Genomic DNA, 26,732 nt, shown 5'->3' with positions numbered 1-26,732 from the left:
AAATAACCAAAGCCCAAATGTTTTCTCTGATATGTAGATGCTGATCCATAAAGGAGATGGGTGGCAAAGGAAGAATGCAAGAACTTTAGATTGGGCAGAGGGGAGTGAGGGGGAGGAGAGGGGGTGTGGGGGTGGGAAAGATGGTAGAATGAGATGGACATCATTACCCTAGGTACATGTATGATCACACAAATGGTATGACTACATCATGTGCAACCAGAGGAATGAAAAGTTCTGCTCCATTTGTGTACAATGAATCAAAATGCATTCTGCTGTCATGTATAACTAAATAGAACAAATTAAAAACTGAAAAAATTAAAAGAAGAGAAATGCATGCTTACATAACATATGCTTTCTTACATTATTGGATTTGGTTTGCCAATTTTTTTATTCAAGAATTTTTAACTCTTGGTCCATACCTGAGATTGGCCTGTGTGTTGTTTTTTCTTTGCTATCCTACTTGTCCTGGTTTTAATCTGAAGATCTATTTAGCATCAAGCTACATTGAAAAGTGTTGACATTTTTCCTATTTCCTGGAAAAATTTGTAAAAAATTCAACTTACCTGTTCTTTTAGTACTTGAGACAAAACTAAACTGTAAGCACCACAACAATTTTAACACTTCTTTAATGGCTGCAATTTACTCATGGTTTTTATTTCTTCAGGTCTGATTTTGAAAGTTACATGTTTTTCCTAGGTAATTTCATATTTCAGCTAAGCTTTAAGTTTTTTGAAGTTGCTTATTATACTATCATATCCTTCTAATCTGCTCTATCTGTAGCTATTTCTCTTTTCTCATTACTAAAATTATTTATTTTACCTTTTTGTTTGTTTGTTGCCCCAGTTTTCATAGGGGTTTACCTCATTCATCTTTTTGAAGACTCTACTTTTGGTTTTGCTGATCACTTCTTGTTCGTTTACTAACATCTTCAATTGTATGTAAACCATTATTTTAAGCCTTTTTTCTTTTACAATATAATCAGTGAGGTTATAAATTCCCCTCTTCAGGATATTTATATCCCATGAATTTTGATGCAAAATATTTTTTAATCATTCAGTTCTGTTTTCCAGTTCCTAGTATGATTTCCTTTTGACAGATGAGCTATTTATAAGTGTATTTTAAATTTTAATTTATTACATTAATTGTAATAATATAAATCATACACACACTTAGCATCTTACACTTTTTATTTGTTATAAAAAGAACTTAAATGTATAATCAAGAGTTAATGGCTATTGCTCAGTTTAGGATAGCAGAGAATCAGAGAATATACTATCGTTTATTGCTATGTCTATCATCCTGGCAAGTTGCCTGACCTATTAAAAGCACTCAAATATCTGTTTAGTATAAACTCAGAAATTAAATATGTATATTTCACATGTTCTTCCTTTGCAACCTGGGCCCAGAAGAAAGACTTCCACAAGGAAAGAAGGCAAGAAAAGGGGCTCTTCTGCCATCCACCAAGTGGTGACCTAAGAATACACATCTACAATTACAAGCACAGTCATGAAATGAGCTTCCAGAATCTTGCTCCCTGGGTACTCAGAGAGATCCAGAAATATTTCATGAAGAAGATGGGGATGCCAGGTGTGCCCACAGGCAGCAGACTCAACGAAGCTGTCTGGGCCAAAGGAATAAGGAATGCCCCATACCAAACTCTTGTGTGATTGTCCACAAAGCATAACAAAGAAGAAGATTCACCAAGCAAGCGCTAAACTTTGTTTACCTATGTACCCATTATCATTTCTTAAAAAGATTCTCACTCAATGTGGATAACTGCTAATTGCCAAAATTACACAACTGTTGTTAAAAATGCATTGTTTTCTTAGCCTAAGCATTGTCTTTCATGAGTTTTTCCTTTTACCATCATCTAATAAGAGGAAAACTCACTACTTTTAAAAGCACCTTTTCTAAATATGTTCTTTATCACAAATTACCCACCAATAAATATTATGCTTAAGTAAATTTAGTTACCAAAATATCCTATGTATCCACTTCTGTGAGATTCACAATACAAGGAAAGTATTAAAGATGATGTAAAACCTTAGTAGCAGAAATTACTTACTTATAACTCTGAATTAGCCACAGATCCCATCAGATTCCATTTCTTCCAAGATGTATGGGTGTGTGTGTGGGTGTGGGTGTAGGTGTGGGTTTGTGTGTGTGTGTGTGTGTGTGTGTGTGTATACATATTCACATACTTTTTTTTAAAGAAATGAAGCTACAGCAGACAATGAGACTAGAATCAAGCTGGTTTCATTTGATCAGGCAAGGCAGGGGTCAGCAAACTTTATATATGGACAGGATATAAATATTTTAGAATTTGCGGGTTGTATCTTCTGTGTTGCAACAGTTCAACTCTGCTTTTGTAGCAGAAGCAATCATTGGCAAGACACAAATGAATATGCATGGCTGTCAATAAAACTTTATTTATTTTATAAATAAATTTATTTTATAAATAAAGTTTCAGCAAAACTTTATTTATAAAAACAGATGGTTAGCTAGAATAGATCCACTGGCTGGATCCTACACTAGGACTGAAAATTATCTACACCATGGTTTCTAGTATGAAAGCTACTAGCTATGTGGCTATTTAAATTTAAGCTACTTGAAATTGATATCTCCTCATTCAAACTAGTTATGCTTCCAGTGATTAGTAATCACATATGGCTAGCATCTATTACAATGGTCAGCATAGGAAAACAATTCCACTTCTCATTAAGTCTTTTGTTTTGGGGATTTTTTTGGTTGTTGTTTTGTTTGGTTTGGTTTGGTACCAGGGATTGAACTCAGGGGTGCTTAACCACTGAGCAACATTCCAAGTTCTTTTTTTTTTTATTAAGAGACAAGGTCTCACTAAGGTGCTTAGGGCCTCACTAAGTTGCTGAGACTGGCTTTGAACCTGTGATCCTCCTGCCTCAGCTTCCTGAGCCACTGGGATTACAAATGTGCATCACTGCACCTGGCCCTCACTAACTCTTCATAGAAAATGTGTGTTCTTTTTTTTCTTTCCACCAATATAGCAATCATTTTGTTTCATGCTGGTTTTTGTTGTTGTTGTTGTTCAAACATGAAATTCTTTTTTTTTTTTTAAGTTGTCAATGGACCTTAATTTTATTTATTTATTTATTTATACACGGTGCTGAGGACTGAATCCAGGGCCTCACACATGCCAGGCAAGTGCTCTACCACTGAGCCACAATCCCAGACCCGAGACTTTCTTTCTTTTTTTTTTTTTACTTTTTAAATTATTTTTTAGTTATATAAAAATTAGGATACATCTTGACATAATCACAAAAGTAAGGAATGTAATTTTCTCTAATTCATTCTGGTTTAAAATTCAAGTTCCTGACAAGAAGCAGGAAATAAACCTGAATAGAATACACTAAGTCCAAATGAATATGCTCTGTTGAACAAAATACTTTTCATTGGGTTTATAATTTAAATTTAAATAGAAGAACTAAAGTGTTTGTCTGGAGGAAGGAGACTGTTATTCAGTTTTCTATCACTGTAACAAAATACCTGAGAAAATCAAAGTAAAGGAGAAAGATTATTTTAGTTCGTGATTTCACAGGTCTCAGTCCCTGGGTCGCTTGACCCCCATCTCTTTGGGCACTGGAAAGGAAGAAAATATGACAAAGAACACATGGTATAGCAGAGATGCTTACCTCATGGCAGCCAGGAAGCAAAGAGAGACACGGAGGTAGGAAGGGATTGGGTCTGGGGACAAGATATAGCCTTCAAGGACACACTACCTAGGAACTCCTGCCTCCAACAGGGCCCCACCTTCCACAGTTTGCATCACGTCCCAGTAGCACTGGGGACCAAGCCTTCAGCACATGAGCCCTTGGGGAACATTACAGATACAAACTTATAACACTGAGGTAACTCTGAACTTCCCCACTGAAAGCAGAGCAGAATGTTGATCTCTAAGGGATAGTAATCATGTTCTAACTTACACATGAAGCTTTGCTTTTTATCTGTTATGAATTATTTTTCCTCAAGTTCTTAAATCATATAGTTAAGATTTTTCTCATATTAAAGATTAAACATACAGACACACACACATACATGCACACATTCAAATAGAAGCAGAATCAGAAATAGCTATTACCACCAACAGCTGACCCAGCACCACAGGTCAAGAAGGAAAAGCAGGAAAGGCTACACAAATGGAAAATGCTTTAGTGTTTCAATTTACAAACTATGTAGTCATTGATTAAGAATTCATTTTGCCACAATATAGGAGATTCAGAAAATATTAAATATAATCTCAACGAAGAGTATTTTTTATTTAGACCATTGTACATCTTTATCGAACAGTGTGATGTTCTACTACATGTATATATTGTGATGATCAATTCAAGATATGTAGCTTATGCATCTCAAATATTCATCATTTCTTTGTGATGAGAACATTAAAAATCCTCCCTTCTATTTTGAATTACATGAATCCTGTGATGCAATTCCATTGACTATAGTCAACGTCTGTGTAAAAAGACACCAGAACTTACTCCTCCTGTGACTTAGTACTTGTTAGCCAACCTCTCACCATCAGTCCCTCCCCTTCCCAGCCTCTGGTAACCACTATACCACTCTCCACTTCTACGAGTTCAGCTTTCTCAGATCCCATATACAAGTAAAATCATACAGTATTTGCATTTCCAACATTTATACTACCAGTATAAAACTGTGGTAAGCTCCTTTCATTAACCAACAACTAATTCTCAGTTAAGTGGCAAACTTACTTAAAGGGCAAGGAGGAGAATGTTAATATAGCTATACAAAAGTGCACATGTGTTTGTATGGACACATGAACATGAATGAATTTTTACCTAAGAAAGTATATTTCTCTTGACCTGGGAATCTACAGTAGAAAACAAAATAAGGTGTGTTCTTAGACATGAAAGGTTTAAAAACAACCTCAATGTCCAATAATAAAGAATTAAATAAATCATGAAAAATATATAATGGAATCTACGTAGGTTTCTAAAATGGGGCTATAATTACATATTTATTGATCTAGAGACAGAATTCAGCTACAGAGAAAAAATTAAGTTAACAAGAGTATCTACTATATATAATTCCATTTTTGAAAAAGCTGCTATATATGTATACACACAGATTTGTATACATGCATAGGCATCATAAACACATACACATATACAGGGCATGCACGCAGTTATTCTGTTAGTAAATGAAAGAGATCAAATGAGCAAATACACACACACACACACACACACACATATATATATACACATATATACATATATGTTTCCATTTGCCCAAGAAAAAAAAATCCCCAAACTTAGACAAATTTTTAATTGTGGTTTCCTGGGTAGTTAGGTTCCAACTAATATTTTATTTTCTGTTTTCTTATTTATGCCTATTTTTTCAATATTAAGTGTACTTGATACTTTTTTAAAGGTGGTAAATGAGGTTTAAAACTATTAAATTGCCAGAAAATCTAGATTATCCTTAGAACAATGCTTGTGGTTCTCATCCTATTAATCAAGTGAACTACATCAAAGGCTCTGTCTTAGGTACACCTTGGAAATCATTCCAAATAAAATATGTCCTGGTCTATAGCAGTCACCTGACATAGGAACAGCAGTGCTTGGAAATTTGACCATAGAATAAATTCAACTGATGAAGGAACTTCACAGACTTAAGTCTCTGATGTAATAATTTTTCTCTTACAGTTCCCTTGGGGCTCCATGGTCACAGAAAAGCAGGTTGTTATCTCAGCCTAAGACTCATCACCACTGTGGACGTTAAACATTTTTCATGATATACCTTTATGATACACCATGTAATTACTGATTTTCTTCACTGAGGAAGCCAATGATGGTAAGTCAAAGGTTGCCAGGCTCCCAGCAGGTTATGCGTGCCTCGAGATATGATTTGTATGCTTTCAAGGCTACCATTAGTACTGGAGGTAGACAAAGACTTCTAAGTTCACTACCATCAAAGCCCCACCAAAGCCAGATTACACAGATATTAATTATCTATCATAAATAATCCCACTGTGGGAATAATGTTAGGTAGCTACAGTAATAGAATAAGAGAGAACCACCCAACTCTGTTTTGTGAAAAGTATAAATAAAAATACATTAGATTATAAGCAGTTTGGTGCATTAAGTTTAAAGTACTGATTAACTATTTCAAGATCATTAGCAATATTTGTCAGAAATAAATAGAGAAAATGTTAATTAAAGGATATTCACTTTACTGGTTGAATTATTTTAAAAATCATGGTTCACTATGCATTAGAGAAGAATAAAGTTATCCATTAGTTTGCTCATCAGTATAAGGAAATCTATTTAACATGCTAACCTAAGACTTAATGAGAAGCTTCAGCAAAACTCACTGAAAACTTAATTTTCTCCATTCTTCTCCACTGGATCCTTTGAACCCATGCCAGACAGGCAATCATCCCCACAATGTCCCCCAAGCAGCTCTTGACAAGGTCACCAAAGACCTTCACAATGTTAAACCCAATAATTACTTCTGAGACCTCATCTCACTGGACCTTTAAGCATCATTTAATACAGCTGCTCCTTCCTTTCTTCTTGAAATTTTGTTCTAGTCAGTTTCCAAAATGTCAACCTCTCTTTTCTTTTCCTAACCCAATGACCTCCAGAGTTGAATTCCAAAGATCTCTTAGCTATCTCTAGGTTATTATTCCATCCCCTAGATTTTAAAATGCTTCACTGAACATGCCAAGGTATTTCTCTCTATCACAGACACAAATGTTTAACTGTCCTGGAGATATCTAAGGGTAACTTCCTAAAGTGCCCAAAAGAGATTCTCAATTCCCCCACCATACCTGCCTCTCCTAGGGTCTTCAACATCTCAGGGATAGCAACTTGCTCCTTCCAACTGCTCAGATCCAAACCTAAGAATCTTATCCTTTTCCCATCCCACATTCAATCCATCAGTAACTCCTTTCAGTTTTACTGTGAAAATACTCTACACCCAGAATCTCACCACCTACCTACTCTCATACTAATACTGCCAACACCCTGCTCCAACGTTCCCCATTCTCTTCCCTGAATGAGAACAACAGCCTGGTAACTGAGCTCCCTGCCTCTATCTGTGCCTCCCTACAGTTTATACTTACCCCAGCAGTCAGATACCCTCTTAAAAGGTACATTAGGTCCTATCACTCTGCTCAGACTCCACCAATGACTCCCATTTTACTCAGAATAAAAGTCAAGTCATAACGATAATCCATCAGGCTATAGGATATAGTCCCTGCTATTTTTCAAGCACCCTCTGTCACTTTCTCTTTCACCTATGAAACTCCAGCCCCATGAAGTTCAAAGCAGTAGGAAATATCAGCCTTGGACCTTTGCACTTATTGAACCACGTGCCTGAAACATGAGTCCTCCAGACACAGGATGACAATATCATTTACCAACCAGATCAATGCACTTTGGGAAGTAAATAGGGGTTCTCTTAAAATTATTCCAGGAAGAGAGATGTAAACTAAGACTATCCCATGCAAAAGAGAATGCGTAGCCTCCCATCCAGACAGTCCCAGAGCTCACTCCCCACAAGATGTCAACACCATGATGAGATAGGACCTCCCCAATCATCTAACTAGTGACCTCTACACTCCCTGCTACCAGAGTTACCCTCATTTTGCTTTATATTCCCCAATAACACTTTATTTGACAAATAAAGAAAAAATGATTTTTAATAGTCTCTCTGTCCTCTAAATATAAGTACCTTCCAAGGATTAGAAGAATTATTCCTAAAAATAAGTAAGAAAAAAAATATTCATGCAACATTTCTAATATATCTCAATCTTAGCCTCACAAAGAGAGATTAAGAAACAAGTTTGGGTTCTAGGCATTAGCTTCTTCTACACACACTGTCCCCGGATTTCACATTCTACACCGAAGTCATTGTGAGCATTTTCTAAATTCTGATGAAACAGAAGGAACTTATTCCTCTGGTGCTGATCACTCTTCCAAGGAATATTCTTATGAAACTACTGAAAATATTTTTACCCAAACTAGATTATGAATACGAGTCTGTGGAGATGCTTCTGTGTAATTTTAGTGTTTGCATACATTTCTTATACCGTGTATAAGGAATTAAAGATAGTGCAATAACCACATAGTCTAAAAATAAGCTTTTGTGGTTTCATTGCAAATTTGAATTTTTCATATTGAAACATTGAATTTTTTTATGTTTATGAGTGCTGAATGCTTTTGTTAAAATGTATAAAGATTTGGCCCTGCTTCCTGATTCCCATGATTTCATGTCTGCCATGGCCCTTCTGCCTCACATGGGGCCCAGAGCAATAGAGTCAAGGCATCTATGAACTGAGACCTCTGAAACCAAATTTTCTAAGAAGCAAGAGCAAGATGATGGACTTTGGCAACTAAGATCCTTGTTTATCTCCAAGAAAACAGACAGAAAGACCCACTCATCTTTATGGAAGCTTCTATTGTGCTTTCTCTTTCATTTAATGTTGTTTTAATATTTCTACTTAAGAAAAAAATTACCAGCGACTTCTAGTTTTCATTTATTAAATACGGAAAGAAGAGTCCTTCCCATTAGGAAATTTTCAAATTGGTGACTTTCCCAGAAACCATCAGAAACTGAGGAAACATCAGAGCAGACCTAATTGAGGAATATATTTCATACTTTCAAATAAACTGTCCTGTTTAACAATTAATTGATGTATATAATTAACACTTGTATGTATGGTTGGAATGTCTTTTTTTATAGAAAATTTGCACTAAAATATTTAAGGGTCAAGAGATATCATTACACTTAAATGGACTGAATCAAAAGACACAAGCATACAAATAAATAGAAGAAAATACATAGAAGAAAATACATAGAAGAAAAATGATAAGTAAAATGTTACCTTTTGGGTAAGCTGGATAAAGAGTAATGAGAGTCCATTATAACTATTATAATTACTCTTTAATTTTGAAATTATTTTAAAAACATTATAATCTCTATATGTATTAGTATAACAAATTAAACAAACGAAATTAAACATAAACACAATTAAGGAGATTTTCAAGTATTTTAATAGTTCTATCACAAATTTTGTCATTTTCACATCAACTCTTAACATGTTTGCAGTTGAAAATCTAGTCTATATCCAGTTTAAACCACATGCAAGATAATTAAAGAATGACCAAAGAATCTTATTCTTAGTAATCTCACAAATAAAGTGTTACGAACAATTTTTTAAAAAAGAAATGTATAAAGATTTGTGCATAAGATTGTCCGTAAAAAGAAATACCTTTTTTTTTTTTTCTTTTTTGGCAAAGGAAAAAAACAAAGAACAAAGAAAAACAAGTTTACTAAAAAGGGATCTTACCAAGCATGTAAATGTCATGAGAACTTACTATTAGGATGGTAGGGAAAAATATACATTTTCTAACAAATATTGTAGCAACAACCTTGAAAAAAGAAAGTGTCATACCTTTAAGAATTGCTAGAAGGGGGCCTGAGGGCATAGCTTAGTGGCAGAGCATGTGCTTAGCATGTGCAAGGTCCTGGGTTCAATCCCCAGTACCTCCCCCAAAAAAATGCAGCTGCTAGGAGAATTAATTAAAAGAACTCATTTACTAATGTAGGGGCACTCATGAATAAGCACTCAACAAGTGAGCTTGTGTTACTGCAGAGGCTGCTTAGCATATATGACCTGCATTTTCTGCAATAAAAATCACATGACAATGCAAGAAATTCTAAATGTGTCTTTACAAAGTGGTCTCTCTGAACCTGAAAAAGATCTCCTATCACACATTAAAACATTCACTCAATCTCAAAGCAGCAAATAATGGCAGAATGCCTATTCACATGCACATGTTCATATTTAAACATATTTTAGGTAGCTCACCAAGGAGCCATCTGTCATCACAGAAAAGCCCAAATTAGAAAACTAGATTATAATAAAAGAAAAACTGAACATAGTTCATTGTGACTTGCAATGAGAATTCACTGTGAGTCAAAGACAGTTTGCAGAGGATGGAGAGTATCCTATGCTTATTCTTCCTCATGCTATCCATCACTGCAAAGCCTGGCAACTATTAAAGTTTTTTTGCCAGAAAAGCAACAACAGGAACAAAATAGTAAACTTCTGTGTAGTCCAGAAGTCCACCCATATTCAAAGTACTGTAATGAATCCACTGTGATGTGGCTGAATCTATAAAATATACTGTTCCCCAGATTCCCACTTTTTACCTACAAATGAGTCATTGCTAGATATTGTTTACTGGTTGACTCTATTTCCATCTTCTTTCATGCTCTTCCTATAGTGCAAAGATGGAAGACTTGAAATCACATTTCTCAGACTCCCTTATTATACTAGAATTCTGAGTGAATTCTCTCAACAACATGCATTTAGTCAAGACTGAGGAGACCCAAATGAGGCAATGCCATTCCTCTTCATTCCTCCACATTCCAACATCTGTCCCAGCTTCACAGGTACAGGTATAGGGAAGCTGGGACATTGGCAGTGACTTCCTGAAGGTTCCTGGGTGGCAGCAACAATGTCCTGGCCCCCTAAAAAAAGAATCTGCAGAGGCAGGAACTTGAAGCCTAGATAGGGCTTTCTGACTATCCTTCGGCTTTTCTAGTAATTTTGGAAACACTTAATTTCCTGTCTTAAGTTTCTTAGCATTTGATATTAGTTCCCCTGCCAGTTGCCGAGTTACCATCTTTCAACTTCAAACCTACTCTTCTATGTTCAGTTTGTGGCACTATTTTCCCCACTTGTATCTGACTCCCTACAAGGCTTTGAGAGTGGAGGGAGCTTTAAAAGGAGAGAAGAAGGAGAGAGGTTCAAAGTCCTCAGAAGAAAAAGAAACCTGCTCCTTCCTGTCTGCCTCCTGTGGCTTCCTGTCTGCGTGCAATTCCCTTCATAGTCACTCTTTCAAACTGCAAGTGGGGATGGCTGCGTTCAATGAAACTTCATTTCCAGAAACAAGAGCCGGATCAGATTTCTCCTGAGTGTTGCAGTATGCCAACTCCTGTTCTAGAGCTCTCCTTCACAAATTCTGTACTTCATTAGTAATTCTTTACACTCAAACCACTGCCCAAATCACAGATGTAGCTTTTATCTCCTGAAAAGAATTTTACTGTCACCATTTCCCATCCTGAACTCAGACTCTTCCACATTTGGTATCAGAAGTGGATCCAAGAAACAGTCCAAAGGTGGGAAACTGTCATTAACTATTTTGTTTGTTTGGTTTGATGGCTGGTGATCATATCATCAGTGGAAGAAAGACACTGGTTGTCCACAGGAAGTAATATCAAAACAGTTATTTAAATGGTTACCTATGATGATCTTTAAGCTAGTATTTATCACAAATGTCTTCAAGAGGGAGAAGTGGCTTACTGAATTTTAATTCTAGGCATGATAAACTGGTACACCATATTTATAAACTAGAAAAGTGGAAAAAGTATATGAAATAGTTGCAAGATACCAGACAGTATAATCTTTGAAAAAGATGTTAATGAGATGAGCCACATGATAGTTAAGGTTTTCTTATTGAAGGTACTTTCCAAATCATGATTCAGAGAAAGGAAACCAAAGAGAGTATGATGCCCTTACTGATAAGAGGGAATGGACTGGAAATAGAGAATAGAAAGTACAGAGAAGCATCTTGGAGACCAAGGAACATAGAAAGAACTCAAGCACTTTAAGGGCTCCTCAAATCTCTGGGTAAACACCAAGATATTCATGTGTAAGGTGAAATGACATTAGATTTGGGGGAAATATATATGTATATATTTATTAATTATTTTCATATATATATGAAAGACTCTCCATATATATGCATCTCTCTCTCTCTCTCTCTGTGTATATATATATATATACACACACATATACACACACACACATATATAAAAGACTCTCCATGTTGTAAGATGAATGAATTCCTGGAGCTCATACAAGACTGGGAGATATTTAAGTTCCAACCATCCACATTGGAAAAACTGTAGTGAACACCTAGGTTCTTAGGAGGAGTTCCAAAGAGCTATACCTTGATAGGAAAGCTAAAGTGGTTCCAGGGTAAAGGCTACTTATAGGCTCATAAGTAACTACCTGCCCAAACTGAACACTCCTTAAAAGAAAGTAATGGAATCCAGACACTGAACAACAAAATATTAACAATAATCAGCACATAATTTTTAAAAATACAACGTGCAAAGCAACAGCAAAATGTGACCTTTAAGCAAGAGAAAACAATGACCAAATAGAAACAAACGTAAATGATGGAGAAGTTGTAGTTAGCAAAAGTTAGACACAGAGAAATTTAAAAGAACTATCATAAATATATGAAAAGATTTAAGGGAAAACATGAATATAATGAGAAATTGAAAATTAAAAGAAACCATTATGGCTGGGAAAATGACTTAACATGTACAAGTTCTACAAACTGAAAACCACAAAATGTTGCTGAGAAAAATTAAAGATGACCTAAGTAAATAAGAGCTATCGGATATTCATAGGTCAGAAACCTCAATGCCCCTGAAATATTAAATTGCCCCAAATTTATTTATAGTTTGAATACATAAATCTATAATATATAATATCTCCATAAAATCCCAATAGGAAACTGACAACCTGGCAGGAAGAATACAAGACTATAATATTGTACAATTAGCCACTTGTCATCGACTAGGGAGCTTAATGAATGAAAATTTCAGGGTCAGGGCTCAAAACAAAGGCAGAAGACAAGGGAGAGTTTATGACAGGCTAAGTAAACTACTATTCTCACAGCTGCACATATGCAGCTTAAATAATTCTATGGGTTTCTGAATTTGACAAATGTTGTCACAGACTCATCAGGTCTTTATATGGAAGTTAGGACACTGAGGGGAAAGAGTAAGTCCTTAGGAACTGGAATTGGGTCATCTTTGTCAATGTGAAAGAAATCAAATTGCTTGTCCTTCAAATCTCACTTGCTTGCCTTTGCCCCCTCCTCCTCCTTTCTGAGAACAGCTGAACAGTGCTGTGTGCTTGGAGGGACTACACTCATTGATGCTCCTCTAAATATCTTGTGTAGGGTGAGGATAAACCAAAAGACCTTCCTGTGTGCGATATTTCAAGCCGTATAACTTTTTCTCACCAAAAAAATCCAAAGGGAATCTGCAAATTCTGCTTCTTAAAGTCATTTAGGGGCCTAAGCAAAGGGAGAGGCTCTGCTGTCCTCAAAACACAGCTTTCAAAATGGCTCCAGCTGCTGCCTTTTTAAGCCAGCGAAGTACAAGAGCCGAGGAAGCTACCGGATAAGGGACTCCTTCTCAAAGGGTAAGACAAAAGTTTCACACATCACTTCTGCTCACATTCCACTAGGAGAATTTAACTGCAGGACTATACCCAGTCACGGGTGCTGGACAACAGTTTCTGCCATCAGTGTTATTAATGAATTTTACGTGATTCTATTTTCATTCCTAGTCAACCCCTCAATGAGTATACACACTTTTTTCAAAAGCTTTTTGTTAGATTAATGCTTCACTCAAAACAAATACATCTTTGCCAATATATCTTTCTTTTGGTGACTCATAAAAGGATAGTCACTTGTATATGTCACGAATTAACACATATTACAGTTACACTATAATCCAAATATGAAACAAATCTTCTATAGTTCATAATTTGTTTAATGACTTTTTCCTCAGAAATTTCTAGCAATGTTCTCCACAGATCCTATCCAATCAATGTCATTATTGCTACATTGTGTTTTCTACATTATGACAGCAGGAAAAACAAATGTTCCCCAAATAGGTTGATGCTTTTTATCTTTTACTAACAATATCAAAAGACATTTATCATTTGATGATTAGCAGTCGATTTTGTAAAATTTTGGAGAGTAACTGAGCATGATGAGTTTTTAATAAAATGCTGATAAAGTTGCAGATTGTTACACACAAGATTCTTAGTTTTTAAATAGTCTCACTAGTCCTTGTAATTTCATGTAATAACGGCTATTATATTTCAAGGTACCATACACATTTAGGAAAAGATGCTTAGTTAATGACAAGAGCCTTTGTGGGTCGGCGTGACATTGGTGTAATCTGCCCAACATGATCACTGTTGGGACCGATCCAGAAGGTGAAGAACATCTTGACCCAGCACACATGTCAGGCGGTGCCATAGCACTGCTCCTGCTTACCCCACTCAGTCATCCTCAAGACTGCTGTTTTCACAGAATATTTTAAGCCAGCATCTTTGAGAGTCAGTTTCACCAAAACTAAACATAGTTCCTAAATCCATTTAACCCAAACACACAGATGGCAGCATCTCACAAAGGCCCATGAGCAAGCAAGAGTACAAGCCCCAGGAACAACCCTACTTATTTGGACCATTTCTCCCAGACCCATTTCTAGTCAGTGTACCAAATAAGAGTAGGGGTGCCAGTAGCAATCTTTAGGTATTATCAATAAAGCTAATTTCTCAGTACTTTTTTTTTCAACCAAAAGCAAGAAAATCACAACACTTTTCCAGCAACTAATGCATCATCTAGTGTCCCTCAGGGTACACACCATCACCCCCTTATTTCAAAGACAACTACATAACAGAGTTTAGATGTTATTTTGTCAGCAACTGAAAAGCTCAAAACACAGATCATTTCTAATTGTTTATAGCATCAAGAGGCCTAACTTGGACATACTTATTGGATAGGTAAAGATGATATGGATGCCAGTTCTGGGTCCTTGAGATAAACCTCTTATTCCCCCACACATGCAAGAGATGAAGTAAGGGTAGCCATAATACCAATTCTTAAACTCTCTCCTTTGCCCCTGTCTTGTTTGCTTCATCATCAGAGTCCTGAGACCTTAAACAGCAACTTGGGAGCTCCACTAGTCATCTACCATCTAATTGTCATGGGACTCTGATTTTTCTCTACATTGATCAAATGAAATTTTAATGTGAACAGGAATACCTTTAACCCAACTAAAGAATGAGGGGAAGGAGAAGGAAATGAAGAATACTCCTTAGTGGACACTGGTTAAAATAGGGAATTCCATACCCTTTGAGTACTGAACAACAACAAAAAATAAAATAGCTTAAAGTGTCTCTTTGTTCAGCAGATACTGAACACATTGAAGTCATCATACTACAAGATACAGCTCAATACTGGTTAAGGAAGAATCACTCTTCACAAATTGCACCGAGGAAAATCAGGCATGTACCTGTAGAGCTTTCTCAGTGCAGTATCACAATCACTCTTCGGACAGGTGGACCAGAAAACCCCAACTATGCTGTTAGTCCGATGGTGTTATCTAGAGCTGAAGGCAATCTCTTGGATTCCAGAGAAGACCATACATGGAGGGGAGATACAGGCTCATCTCTGAGTACCTCTGAGTACCTAGGTTTAAGGTTGTGGATTCCTTGGAACTGAGAAGTCATCAGGAAACAAACCCCAGGTGCAGACACTATGAAGACACCAAGTGTCACAGGAATCTCTCTGCACCCACAGCTCACTCTCCTTTCCACAGAGGTGCTATTTCAGCTTACCCAGTTTCTATTCCCTACTAACGTCATCCTGCTCTTGGCCCAAGTCACTGCCTTATCAGCATGGCTTTTAAACAGAAGTACTTAGTGATAGATGGAAAATTATCTTAGTCTGTTCATTTAGTCCCTCCATTACTGACCTCCTGATATGTTCAACGCAACACTGTCTTAAAGGTAGAGGAAATAAATAAATAAATAAATAAATAAATAAATAAATAAATAAATAAATAAAGATTTTTATCCTTACATCCTAAGACACTAGAGGGAGAAAGATAAAATAAAAGAGTGTTCCCCAAAGCAAAAAACACCAAACAACCTGACTGAAAAATGGGCAAAGAACTGAATAAACATTTCCCCCAAACACTATATACTAAAGGCCAATAAGCACATGAAAAGAATACTAATGTCGCTGATCATGAAGGAAAAGAAAATCAAAACCACAATGCAATCAGACTCTCATACTGATGAGACTGGTTATGATCAAAAAGAAAAACAGAATAAAGCTACTGTTGGCAAGAATGTGGAGAAATTAGAACTTCTGTCCACTTGTTGGTAGGCATGCAAAATGGTACAGCCACTGTGGAAAACAGTACAATTCCTTAAACATAGAATTACCACAAGATCCAGCAACTCTACTTTCTGGTACACACCCAGAAGGATGGAAAGCAGGGTCTTAAACAAGTACCTGTACATCCATGTGCACAGCAGGATTATTCACAAGAGCCACATGATAGAAGCAACTCAAGAGTACACGATGTATGAACAGATCAAGAAATGTGGTACACACACATAACAGAATATTATTCAATCTTCAAAATGAAGGAAATTCTGTCATATTCCATAACATGGATGAACCTGAGGCTACCATGTTAAATTAAGTAAACCAATGACAATAGTAACAAATACTGTGTGATTCCATTAATATGAGGTAGGTATAGTTGTCAGATTAATAAAGGAAGAAAGTTTCCAGGGATGGGGGAAGTAGAGACGGGAAGTTGTTGCTTAATGGGCACAGAATCTCAGTTTAGGAAAGCAAAATGATTTCTGGAGATGGTGGTGATGGTTGTACAATAATATGGATATACTAATAACACTAAAATGTGCACTTAAAATGATGACAGTGTATTTTACCACAATTTACACACTCACAGTATTTTCAGTGTTAAAAAGTTCTACGAGGAAAACTGAAGACAAGTGCAATAGGGAATGCTGGGGAGGTTGGAACACTTGGAGACTGAAGAGTTTCCTCAGCACTGCAGAGCATGTCAGAAGTAGAGTCCTAAAGATGAGGCATTACCTGGGATTCCGTGCTTCTTGCAGGCTGCTGTAGTTCAGATGATGAACAACCCCCAGAGAACCATGGTTGGTTCACAGGGTTGTGTTATTGGGAGGTGGTAGAACTTGTGCCAGGTAGGGTTTGAAGGAGATATTTTGGTCACAGGGGACATGTCCCCAAAGGAGATGGTGGGACTCTAGCCCCTTCTTCTCTCTTGCTTCCTGGCCACGAGGTGAAGGTTTTGCTCCACCACACACTCCTGCCATGATGTGCTGCCTCACCACAGATCCAGAACAATGGGACCAACCAATCATGGACTGGAACATCTTACACTGTGAATCAGAACAAGCTTTTTCTCTTTACAAGTTATCTCCTGCATCTTACTATGCTGACAGGAAGCTGACTAATACCCAGGCAATGGTATGAGCAAGGGTAAGGGTGACAGTGAGATGAATTCTGGAGCACTCGTGCCAAGGATGGTATCTTGCCTTGGAGATGCACAGAACTGTGGGCTTTCCCTGACTCCCACCCTTGGGATTGCAAAGGGGTAGGCAGCATCTTGCTCTTCACAGTAAGATTCATGGCCTACGGTGCATGGAAGGTGTCTGTGGGTGCCCACCAGGAGTGATATCTCATATTCAAGTGTTATTTTTATATCAAATCACTTCACAGGTTACTGATTTCCTTCAGATCAGCTCCTACTCCTGATCTCCTCAGTGGTTTTAGGTCATGACAAGGTGGGAACATGCCCATAAAATACTCAGAAAACCACGCTATTCAGTCCTCCGTGAGCTTGTAGCACTGGGCAATTAAGGGCTTATGTATCCTAGTCCTTTATAAATTTAAACAACTCCTAATACTTGTGCATTAGCCTTTTTTGTTTGTTTGTTTGGTTTTTTGTTTATTTTTTGAGGTTTCTACTAGAAAAAAAATCCAACCTACAAATATCCTTTGTAAACTGCACTGGAGTTCACCACAATGTAAATCATACAGGTTCATTCACTCATGTACACACTTCATATTTAACAATTAAAGATAAACCAGGTTAGAATTATCTCTTTTTAAATGCGCAATTCTAGGTGAATGAACTATAATCACGAGGCAATTTTCTAAGTTTACTATTTTGATGTTTTTGCTTGAAAATACAAACAGAAATCAGACACAGTAGTTTTATAGTCTTTTTATAGAAAAAGAATAATCTCTGATTAATAATCATAATAGAAAAAATAAAGAGCTTAATAAACTTTTATCAATATAACTTTCAAAAAACTACTTACATCCAAAGAGTCCTCCTTCAATAGGATAAGGGCCATATTCTGTGATACCAATCGGCAGGAATAGCCTAAGTGAAGAAGGGACAACATGTGAATTTATCGTTCTTCCTGTGGGTTCCTAAATTCTCAATGGCTGACCGAATTCGACCCCCCTTCTTTTGTCTACCTTATTACCATTTTAAGCCTATTGGTTCACACAGAGGACTAAGGCAAGGATGAAGGAACCATACATAGCCTGAATTGAATTTGATTCCTGCAGACAGTGTGAATAGAACGGACTAAGAAGGTCTTTCTAACTAATGGCTAAAATAAATACTTGTCAATTTTCTGTGGATTTCTCTTTATCCTTGTTATCCTTGTATAACATCAGGATAAGCCTTAGATTATCTAAAATAACAGAAAACACTTTAGGAAGACAAATGCTATCCAATGGTGCTCCTAAGTCAGCGTAAACATGCCTACTGAAATAGCAAGTTCCTTTGTTTCCTTTTTAAAAAGTAAGTAATTCTCGCAAGTTTCAAAGGAATATCATTGTACATCGAGGGAGCCACTCTTCCTACCAGGAGTTCAAAGTAATTCCCATTTCAAGAATTAAATCTGAGTTTGAAAAAAAATAAAGAAAAGAAAAAGGTTTGTTTGAAACAAAAGTACTCCTAAGTAGTATCAGTAATTTCAATCTTATTTTTCAATAGTTATCTCTATAGCTTAAGAAAGATACTTTCTTCTGTTTTTCCTTCCAGGACAATGACATATTTCCTATGAAGCCCTTTCCTTCTCAGTGGTCACTCACAGACCAAGACAGAACACTCCCCTGATTCCTCCCCTCGAATTCACAGGCTCTATGGGATGATGTGGCTCTAGATGCCACAGCGGCCCTTATGACCCTTGGGGCTCCCCACATACTCTCAGAGGCCTGAGCATCGACAAGTACCTTTTACCAAATGCCACCTCCATTCAGCTTACTGAGAAACAGCAAGAAAAGAATCCTACCCCCTAAAAAACCAGTCCTCACAATCATTTTTTTTCTCAACATCTCAAGATAATATACTGATGAATATAGAAAAATGAAACAAATCACCAAAGTGTAGAATTTTAACCTTCAAGTAAATATGTGACGATTTCAAAGAAGGGCCTTAACCAATCCTGGGCAGAAGGTGGGATGCAGGAGCTGAATTCTCCTTGCAGAACATCTATAACATCCATTCTCAGAGATGATGCTGGGTTGAAGGGGGAAGGGAGGCATGTATTTAACTAGTGGACAAGAAACCGAGGTCTTCATGTGTATCCCTTCCTGCTCAACAGGTCTCTTTTCATCTCTAGGAAACCCAACAGCAGGTACAAAACAGAATTCAAGGCAGATGAAAATTAAGACCAAGAAAATCCTTTGTGGGTATTGTCTGTCTGTTTCTTTGTTTGCCTGGGGTGGTGGGGGGGGGGATAATAAAAGCTTGTACTTGTTTACTTAAGAATGTACAGTGTCCTTCACTCATGATTGTCATTTGGAATATCTTGTAAAGCACCTCAGAACACAAGTTTTAAAGCACAAAATTATAACTTTTAATCCAAATATGGTTTTATAAAGTCATATCAAAAAAGATAAGCGTCCAGGATATTTAACAATAGCTATGTCCAAGAAATGAGATTATTTCTCTTGTTGAAACCACCGCATGTTATTTTTAAAACTAAAACAAACCAAATAATGTAAAATCACCATACTACATGGGTAAATCCTGTTAGATTTTAAAAAGGGCAGGAGGACAAGAAACTATTTTGTATACATTTTCAAGTCAATTTTAATAACAGTTATGGGTAAAAGTAAGATGTTCCCAGAATGCCATTCAAGTTTCACATAGAAGCACTGGATAATCAAATTCTTTGTTTCCCATTAAAATTTTTCACTCCTATAAGTTCTTAGATTAAGCCCAGAAGGGAGGACTACATTTTTATTTTTGCTAACAAAAGGGGATATTGCAATTTTAATCATTTTCCTCTATGTTGGGCTTACTCTTCATCCCCAGAGACTTCTAGGAACTTCATGCAATGTTGACTGTTACAAATTTAGTATAACTAATGCAAAAGGATTTACTGGTAGTATTTTATTTGAACAACAGCTGCAGAAGTGAGCTGTAATTTTTAAGCCCTAGCTTTCTGCTTTATTTTATATTTTGCAATTTAAGCAAAATGCCTTTTGACAACTGAAGCTACACAAAGATATTATGGAAAAACCCTAAGTATGTTACTAGCCATGGTAGGAAGAGGGCAATAAATAAAACTACTGACACTTTCATGAATTCAAATATACAAAGCTAAAAGCTTCTGAGAAGAAACAGATTAAGCTTTTTTTTTTTTTTAATTTGGAAAATGAATCAAGATTTTGCTAAGAGAATTATCACATACAACACTTGCCCTCAACAGACCATGGAAGTTTAACCCAGTTAATTGTGACTTAACTAATGTAGCAAATCAAATTATGTCAATCCAAGTTTGGTGTGCTTGATTTCTAATGTTTTTGGATAAAATGAGATCAACTCTTGGAGAAGAGCCAGGTATATGGAAAGTCAATCCACACTTGTAAATTGAGGTCTAGCTCTTTAATCTCGCAATCTAACAAGATGGCCATAAAATGACTGAGAGGAGAACCTCTGGGATTTCACTTTTTACCACAGCTGAAATTAACAGCACACTACAAAAATGTTCAGTCTTTCTACTACCTGAGTGTAATCAACATTTAAAGAAACTGAAATATTACAGAATCTATGGTACTTAGAGCAAGACTTGATTTAAAGACAATAAAATAATTCTGCCCACCACACAATATTAGCAAATCAAATTTCCCAGCTCTCTCAACCAGTGTCATATATTTTTTGTAAGCTCATATTGTCCAAGGTCTCTAAATCCAGATTTCTCTGGAGACATTTTTGTAAAGGATAGGAACAATTTATCCTTACTAACTGCATCCTGGGATCCCATCAACCCAGCTACCCATCATTGTGATTCACTATGGTGCCCATGCTCAATTTGTTCTAAATGTTTTCACAGAGAAACTGGTCAATAATATTTGAGTGTGAATGGATGAAAAACATTGCCAGACACCATGAATAGATGACAAAAGATGATCTCTTAGGCTAATTCAGGTGGGGTCAAAGAGATCCAGTCCAGAGACCTCCATTATCCAGAGAGCCAAGAAGCTAAGGATTAATCAATGAAACCACATCGGTGGACACCTTCCTTCCAGATCCTCAGACCTTTCTCAGAACCCTTGACAAAGAGAAGAACACACTGCCTCAGTCCTACCTCACACACTCCTCTCCAAACTGGGCCATCCTGACCCATTTTATGCTCTACCATTTATTTTTTTAGTTTTGTTTATTTATTTATTTTTTTAGAAAATCTTGAAGGCTCAAGTTTTAAAACTATCTCAACTATGAAGCCTTTTGTAACTCATACATTTTTCCTTCTGGAAAGTGGATCTCACATGTCATGGATAAATGTTCTGACTTTAAGCATCCTCACACCTGTGTGACCTATGCCAAGTTACATCATCTCTCTGGCTTCAATTTGATCTTTAGAGAGGGGATAATGTGTACACCTCCACAAGCATTCAATCAGAGTTCTCCGTAAAGGACTTAAAACAGGATCTGGCACATTACAAACCAGATCTACTAGTAACTATTATAAAAACCAGTTTTTCTCAGTAGCCAAACTACGCAATTATTATTTTCTCATCTATTTCATTCCTTAATTTGTCTCCTAATTCACTCATTCAGATGGGGTATATAAATTCCCAAACCTATATTGGCAACAATGTTAGCTACAAGTAATCAAGAAATACAGGTCTGAATTTTCTGTGAAGAACGATAGTTAAAATTGAGAACACTGCTAGTGTTATAACTGACACAATACAGTTTCACCTGAGAATGGGGACTTCCTTTTAAGAAGTAAGGCAGTAACAGGCTGAACAAGCACCCTACTTACTCATTCTTCAAAAGTAAACATCTAAACCAATGTATATATAAACCATTATATTAGATACAGTAATAATAAAATTCATTCAAAAAACTTTTTAAAAAGCAAACATGTAAGACCATAAGAAATGTTTTTAAAGTATATCAATTAATAGGTAATAAAATACAGGGACACTGGGAGGACTCAGAGGTCCAATTCAGAAATCGTTTGAGATGAAAGCTATTTCCAACTTAATGACTTTAAAATGGAATACACACTAAGAATTCATTCTCACTCATCCCACATTCATTAGAAAGAAATATAGACTCTGAAAACTCCACGTCTAGTGTACAATTCCTTAACAGAAGTCTTATCCAGTGGTAAAAAAGAAATGACAACTACGTGATTCACAAAGGTCACATCTGAAAATTCACTTTAGACTAGCGAATGCCAAATTTTTAAGCTAAAAAAGAAAATTGCCAACTCCCCCAAAACATGGCTCGTTAGCATAAATTCAAGCACAGCACTGTGGGATTCTGGCAACATGCCAGTTTCAAATAGTAAAACCCACAGGCAAGATGATAGTCGCCTGACAGTCTGTCTACACAAAACTCATTGGCTCATAAGAGACACAAATATCCTGGAACTTAATGTGACTAAGCATATTTAATTTCCAAGGTATAAAGGAAAAGTTACATTTTAAAAATAACTTTCCCATCTCTGATTTATACACACAGAAGCATTCTAAAGGAGGCCAGCAACCCCAAACACCAAACATAACAAGTGTCACCAGATCTAAAGATGAACTTTTATGACATGTGCCACTAAGAAAATGCTGCCAATTAAAAGTTTAAGCATCAACAATCACAAAACATCCCAATTTCAGAGACTCTAGAATGTAAAAAACAATGCACACATTAAAATGAATGAAATACAGTACCAATCTCCCAGGATTTCCAACTCAAAGTTCAGAAAATGATTTTTGCAAAAGTTATATGAAGCCCTTTAAATAAGCCCTGCACCAGAAATCATGAGTCCTGAGATCTAGTAAAGGTTGGGCAACCTTTTCCAAAACTTTGAAATATGAAATGCTCCAAAATCTAATTAGATTCAGATTCTAGATCATTTTGGATGTCAGATTTTTGGATTAAGGATACTCAACTGGTAATACCAATGCAAATATTCCAAAATCTGAAGAAGAAAAAAGCAAAATCTGAAACACTTCTGTTCCAAGAATCTGGGATAAGAGATGCTCAATCTTTACTAGTTTGGTTTATAAGTAGAGTATAACCTTGACAGACTGAATTGTTTCTGTGAGCTGTAAAACTATTTACATGTAAAGACAGAACAGAGAGTTTTCAGAAATCTTGAGGTAGCATGAACAGCACTAGCCACTCTTCCAATTTGCTCTCTTTCCCTATATTGTTCTGGAAATAGAAGTATCAGATACTTGTTCTTCTCAACTACCTTATGGACACCCTAAAAGGTACATTAGATGCCCTAAAATATATAGTGTTGTGGGAGATGGATCAAATGATTCATACTACCAGAGGTTGAAGGTCTATATGACTAAAAATCAGGCTTAAACCCCATCCTCCATTCAGAGCATGACCGCATGCTGCTGATAGCTGCCACCTGTGGTCTGACACTGATAGTCTAATGAAATGTCTAGACGTACATGCTTTCTTGAGACTTCTGCATCATTTGTAGGCTCAACAGATATCCTAAATGAGAAAAGACACTTAATCCCTCAACATCACCTTGGGTTACAAGCTTGAGTCTTGAAGGTGGAATAAAGAATAATTCAGACATGGCTCTTTCAAAGAACACCAATTCCCTAGCTGTTAGAAACATACTGAGTAACTTCAAAGAAGAGTTTGAATGTGACTGATACACTAGATAAAACATGAGCATAGAAAACTTCCAGGATAAATATAAGACTTTGGCAGAGTCATCTGCTTGTAAGTAGAAGGTTTTATCATCTAGTGGTCTAGAGGAATATTCACCAAGAAAGATCCATTAAGAAATATCTAATGGACGTGACTGCTTCTGGTACCAACAGTTACACATGTTACTTCTTTTCAATAGTACAAAATAATAATCATTACTCTAAAAAAGATGTTGAATAGGCATCAATTATCTCGTAAGAATCAGAGCAGCTCAGCAAGCACAAGCAGAATTTTTCTTTGCGAGTAATAATCAAGTTGTACTTTCTGGGTTGATTTTCAGTCCTTTTTTTTCCCCATCATGTTTATTCCAAACTGAGTTAGAACCAAACAGACTCAGACATAACAAAACAAACAAGCAAGAGAAGGACCTGTGCGCTCCCCAAGGGCAGGGTTATGTGGCTGAGAGGTGCACCACCAGCTTCCCACAGCATACACAATGAAGTGCTTAAGGAAGTTAAGTCTGAAGCTAAGGGCAAATATAGTTCATTAATCAAGCACAAACACACAAAATCTGGGAAACTAAGAAAGGTTATCACTGTTGCTCAATTTTAACTTGAGAGAATACACCTACCTTTTTCATCTCGCTAAGAAGAAAGAAAGCATAAGCATTTCAGGGCAGTAGTCAACTTGGCATGTCGTGTGTGAACAACAGGGGCCATGGATCAATAGCAGGAGTTTTAAGACAAATTTATACAGAAAATAACACATGAAGAACAGATCTATATACTCATTCAGAAATATAGTAGCCAAAAAGCAAATGTGTTATCCTTCATCGATTAAAATATTACTGACATATCATCAAAGGACTATAACCCTGGTATTTTATTTCCTAGCAGCAACAATGGGTCTGCACTGAAATATCATCATGCTCTTGTCCAAATCATGCATACAAATGACATCCAGCACAAACTCAGGAATAAAGTCTATAGCTAATGCTTTTTAAATTGTTTATAAATCATATGTGACTCTCTTGTGACCTTAACTTCAGTTGTCTGCTAACCTAAATTGCATTTTATTAGCAATATCCTTCATAAGATATGATTAAATGACAGTCTATTTAAAAAAAAAAGAAAGAAACTCATTCCAGAGGGTAGGTATTATCTATAAACAAGTTTATCTGAGAGAGAGAGAGAGAGAGAGAGAGAGAGAGAGAGAGAGAGAGAGAGAAAGAGAGAGAGAGAACTAATTCAAAAGAGCAGGTTTTAAGGAAAGAGGCACAACTGGACTAACTTGATAATTTTCCAAGGAGACTACTCTGTAGAGGACTACAGTCATATACATTCACAAATTTTTTCTCCTAAACTAAACTATGACACAGTCTGTTCCCACAAAGATACTGCAAGTTACATAATCATTATGTATTCATTTTATCACATATGTACCAGGTCTTGTTATACCATATTGATGACTAAATAATCAGATAGCTTAAATATATTTCAAATAATCAAAATTATAGATTTTTAAGAAACTAGTAGCTTCAACTTCTTGTCAAATTTAAAATGTCCTTCTTTAACAAAGTTATTCTGATTTAAACCACCTGTGATTTAAACTTCCACCTCTGTGACGCTCTCTTACCAGTCAAAATGGAGAAAAGAAAGCTGTAAAGTTCTCAGAAAAACCCAATGACTATTAAAATCATTAAAATTGGTTATAATTATAAAAATAACATATATTTAAATCTAGTTAAAACATGTTCTCTTAATCTTTTTTTTTTTTTTTTTTTAAGGTGCTGGGGATAGAACCCAGAGATGCTCTACCACTGAGTTATATCCACAGCCCTTTTTATTTTTTATTTTGAGACAGGGGCTGTTTCCCAGGTTGCCTAAAACTTGGGATCCTCCTGTCTCAGCCTCCTGAGTCACTGGAATTATAGGTGTGCACTGCCATATCCACCTCTCTCAATCTAAAATTTTGTGAAGAAAGCAATAAGAAATTCAGTTTTCAACTACATGAGTGTGTTTAATTTTTCAGGAAGCTATAATAGTTTGAATGTTTATAACAAGCAGATAATGCTCCTAAAAACACTTCACTGGATTTGGGTAAACTTTCCCTGGCCCTACAAACAAAGAGTTCTATAAAATATCATCTGTCAATATAGTTGAGCAACACTTAGATATGTCTGTAAGACACTAAAAAACATAATCTAAAAACCAGCATCCGGAAATTATTTTTTAAATTGATTACCTATATTAATTGCAGTTTCCTGTTTGTCTCCTGTCAACACCCATATTTTAATATCTGCCTTCAACAGAGTTGCTATGGTCTCTGGAACCCCGGCTTGAAGACGATCTTCTATGGCTGTGGCTCCAAGCAACAATAAATCCTAGGTTGGAAAACATCTTCATTAAAGGCTAATTCATACTTGAGAGCAACATAATGACAAAACTCTGACAAAAGATAGGCAACCTAAATATTCAGAGACAGTTAACTTAAATCCTTTACACTAAGCCCATATTTGTAGCTCACTGATATATGGGTGTGGGGTATTTTCAACACAGGCAATCAGCACCTATCATTCATTCATTTCTTGGCACATGGGCATTATGAAAGAAACAACCCAGCAGCAAACCACATGGGTAAGTCAGCCTGAAGACACTAACAGTACACAAGTTCTCCATTCTCACTCTGCTCATGCACCAAGTATGATGTTTTATTTAATATGTGAGATGAACTGATTCTAGATGGCATACTTCTCTGGCAGTATTGGAGTAAGAAACCTGTAATATTAAGAATTCAACAGCTAGAGAAGAAAATATCAAAGTATCTTAAGATTGTTATCCCCTGTA

At 36.3% G+C, this 26,732-nt stretch overlaps 1 protein-coding gene across 1 annotated transcript in view; it reads right to left on the bottom strand.

Annotated features, from left to right (window-relative positions):
• ATP8A2 (ATPase phospholipid transporting 8A2) overlaps positions 1–26,732 on the bottom strand; it is a gene marked incomplete at its 5' end in the record, with an annotated part of 656,754 nt that overhangs the window by 423,754 nt on the left and 206,268 nt on the right. The window contains 2 exons of the mRNA XM_079136232.1: positions 18,056–18,120; positions 26,131–26,269. Of these exons, the coding sequence (XP_078992358.1) occupies positions 18,056–18,120; positions 26,131–26,269 (204 nt within the window). The remainder of the gene's footprint in view (positions 1–18,055; positions 18,121–26,130; positions 26,270–26,732) is intronic.

This window comes from Sciurus vulgaris (assembly GCF_902686455.1).
Source record: "Sciurus vulgaris genome assembly, chromosome: 4".
Classification (NCBI taxonomy): Eukaryota; Metazoa; Chordata; class Mammalia; order Rodentia; family Sciuridae; genus Sciurus; species Sciurus vulgaris.
Note: the sequence above shows the minus strand (reverse complement) of the source record. Positions and strands in the feature narration are given on the sequence as shown.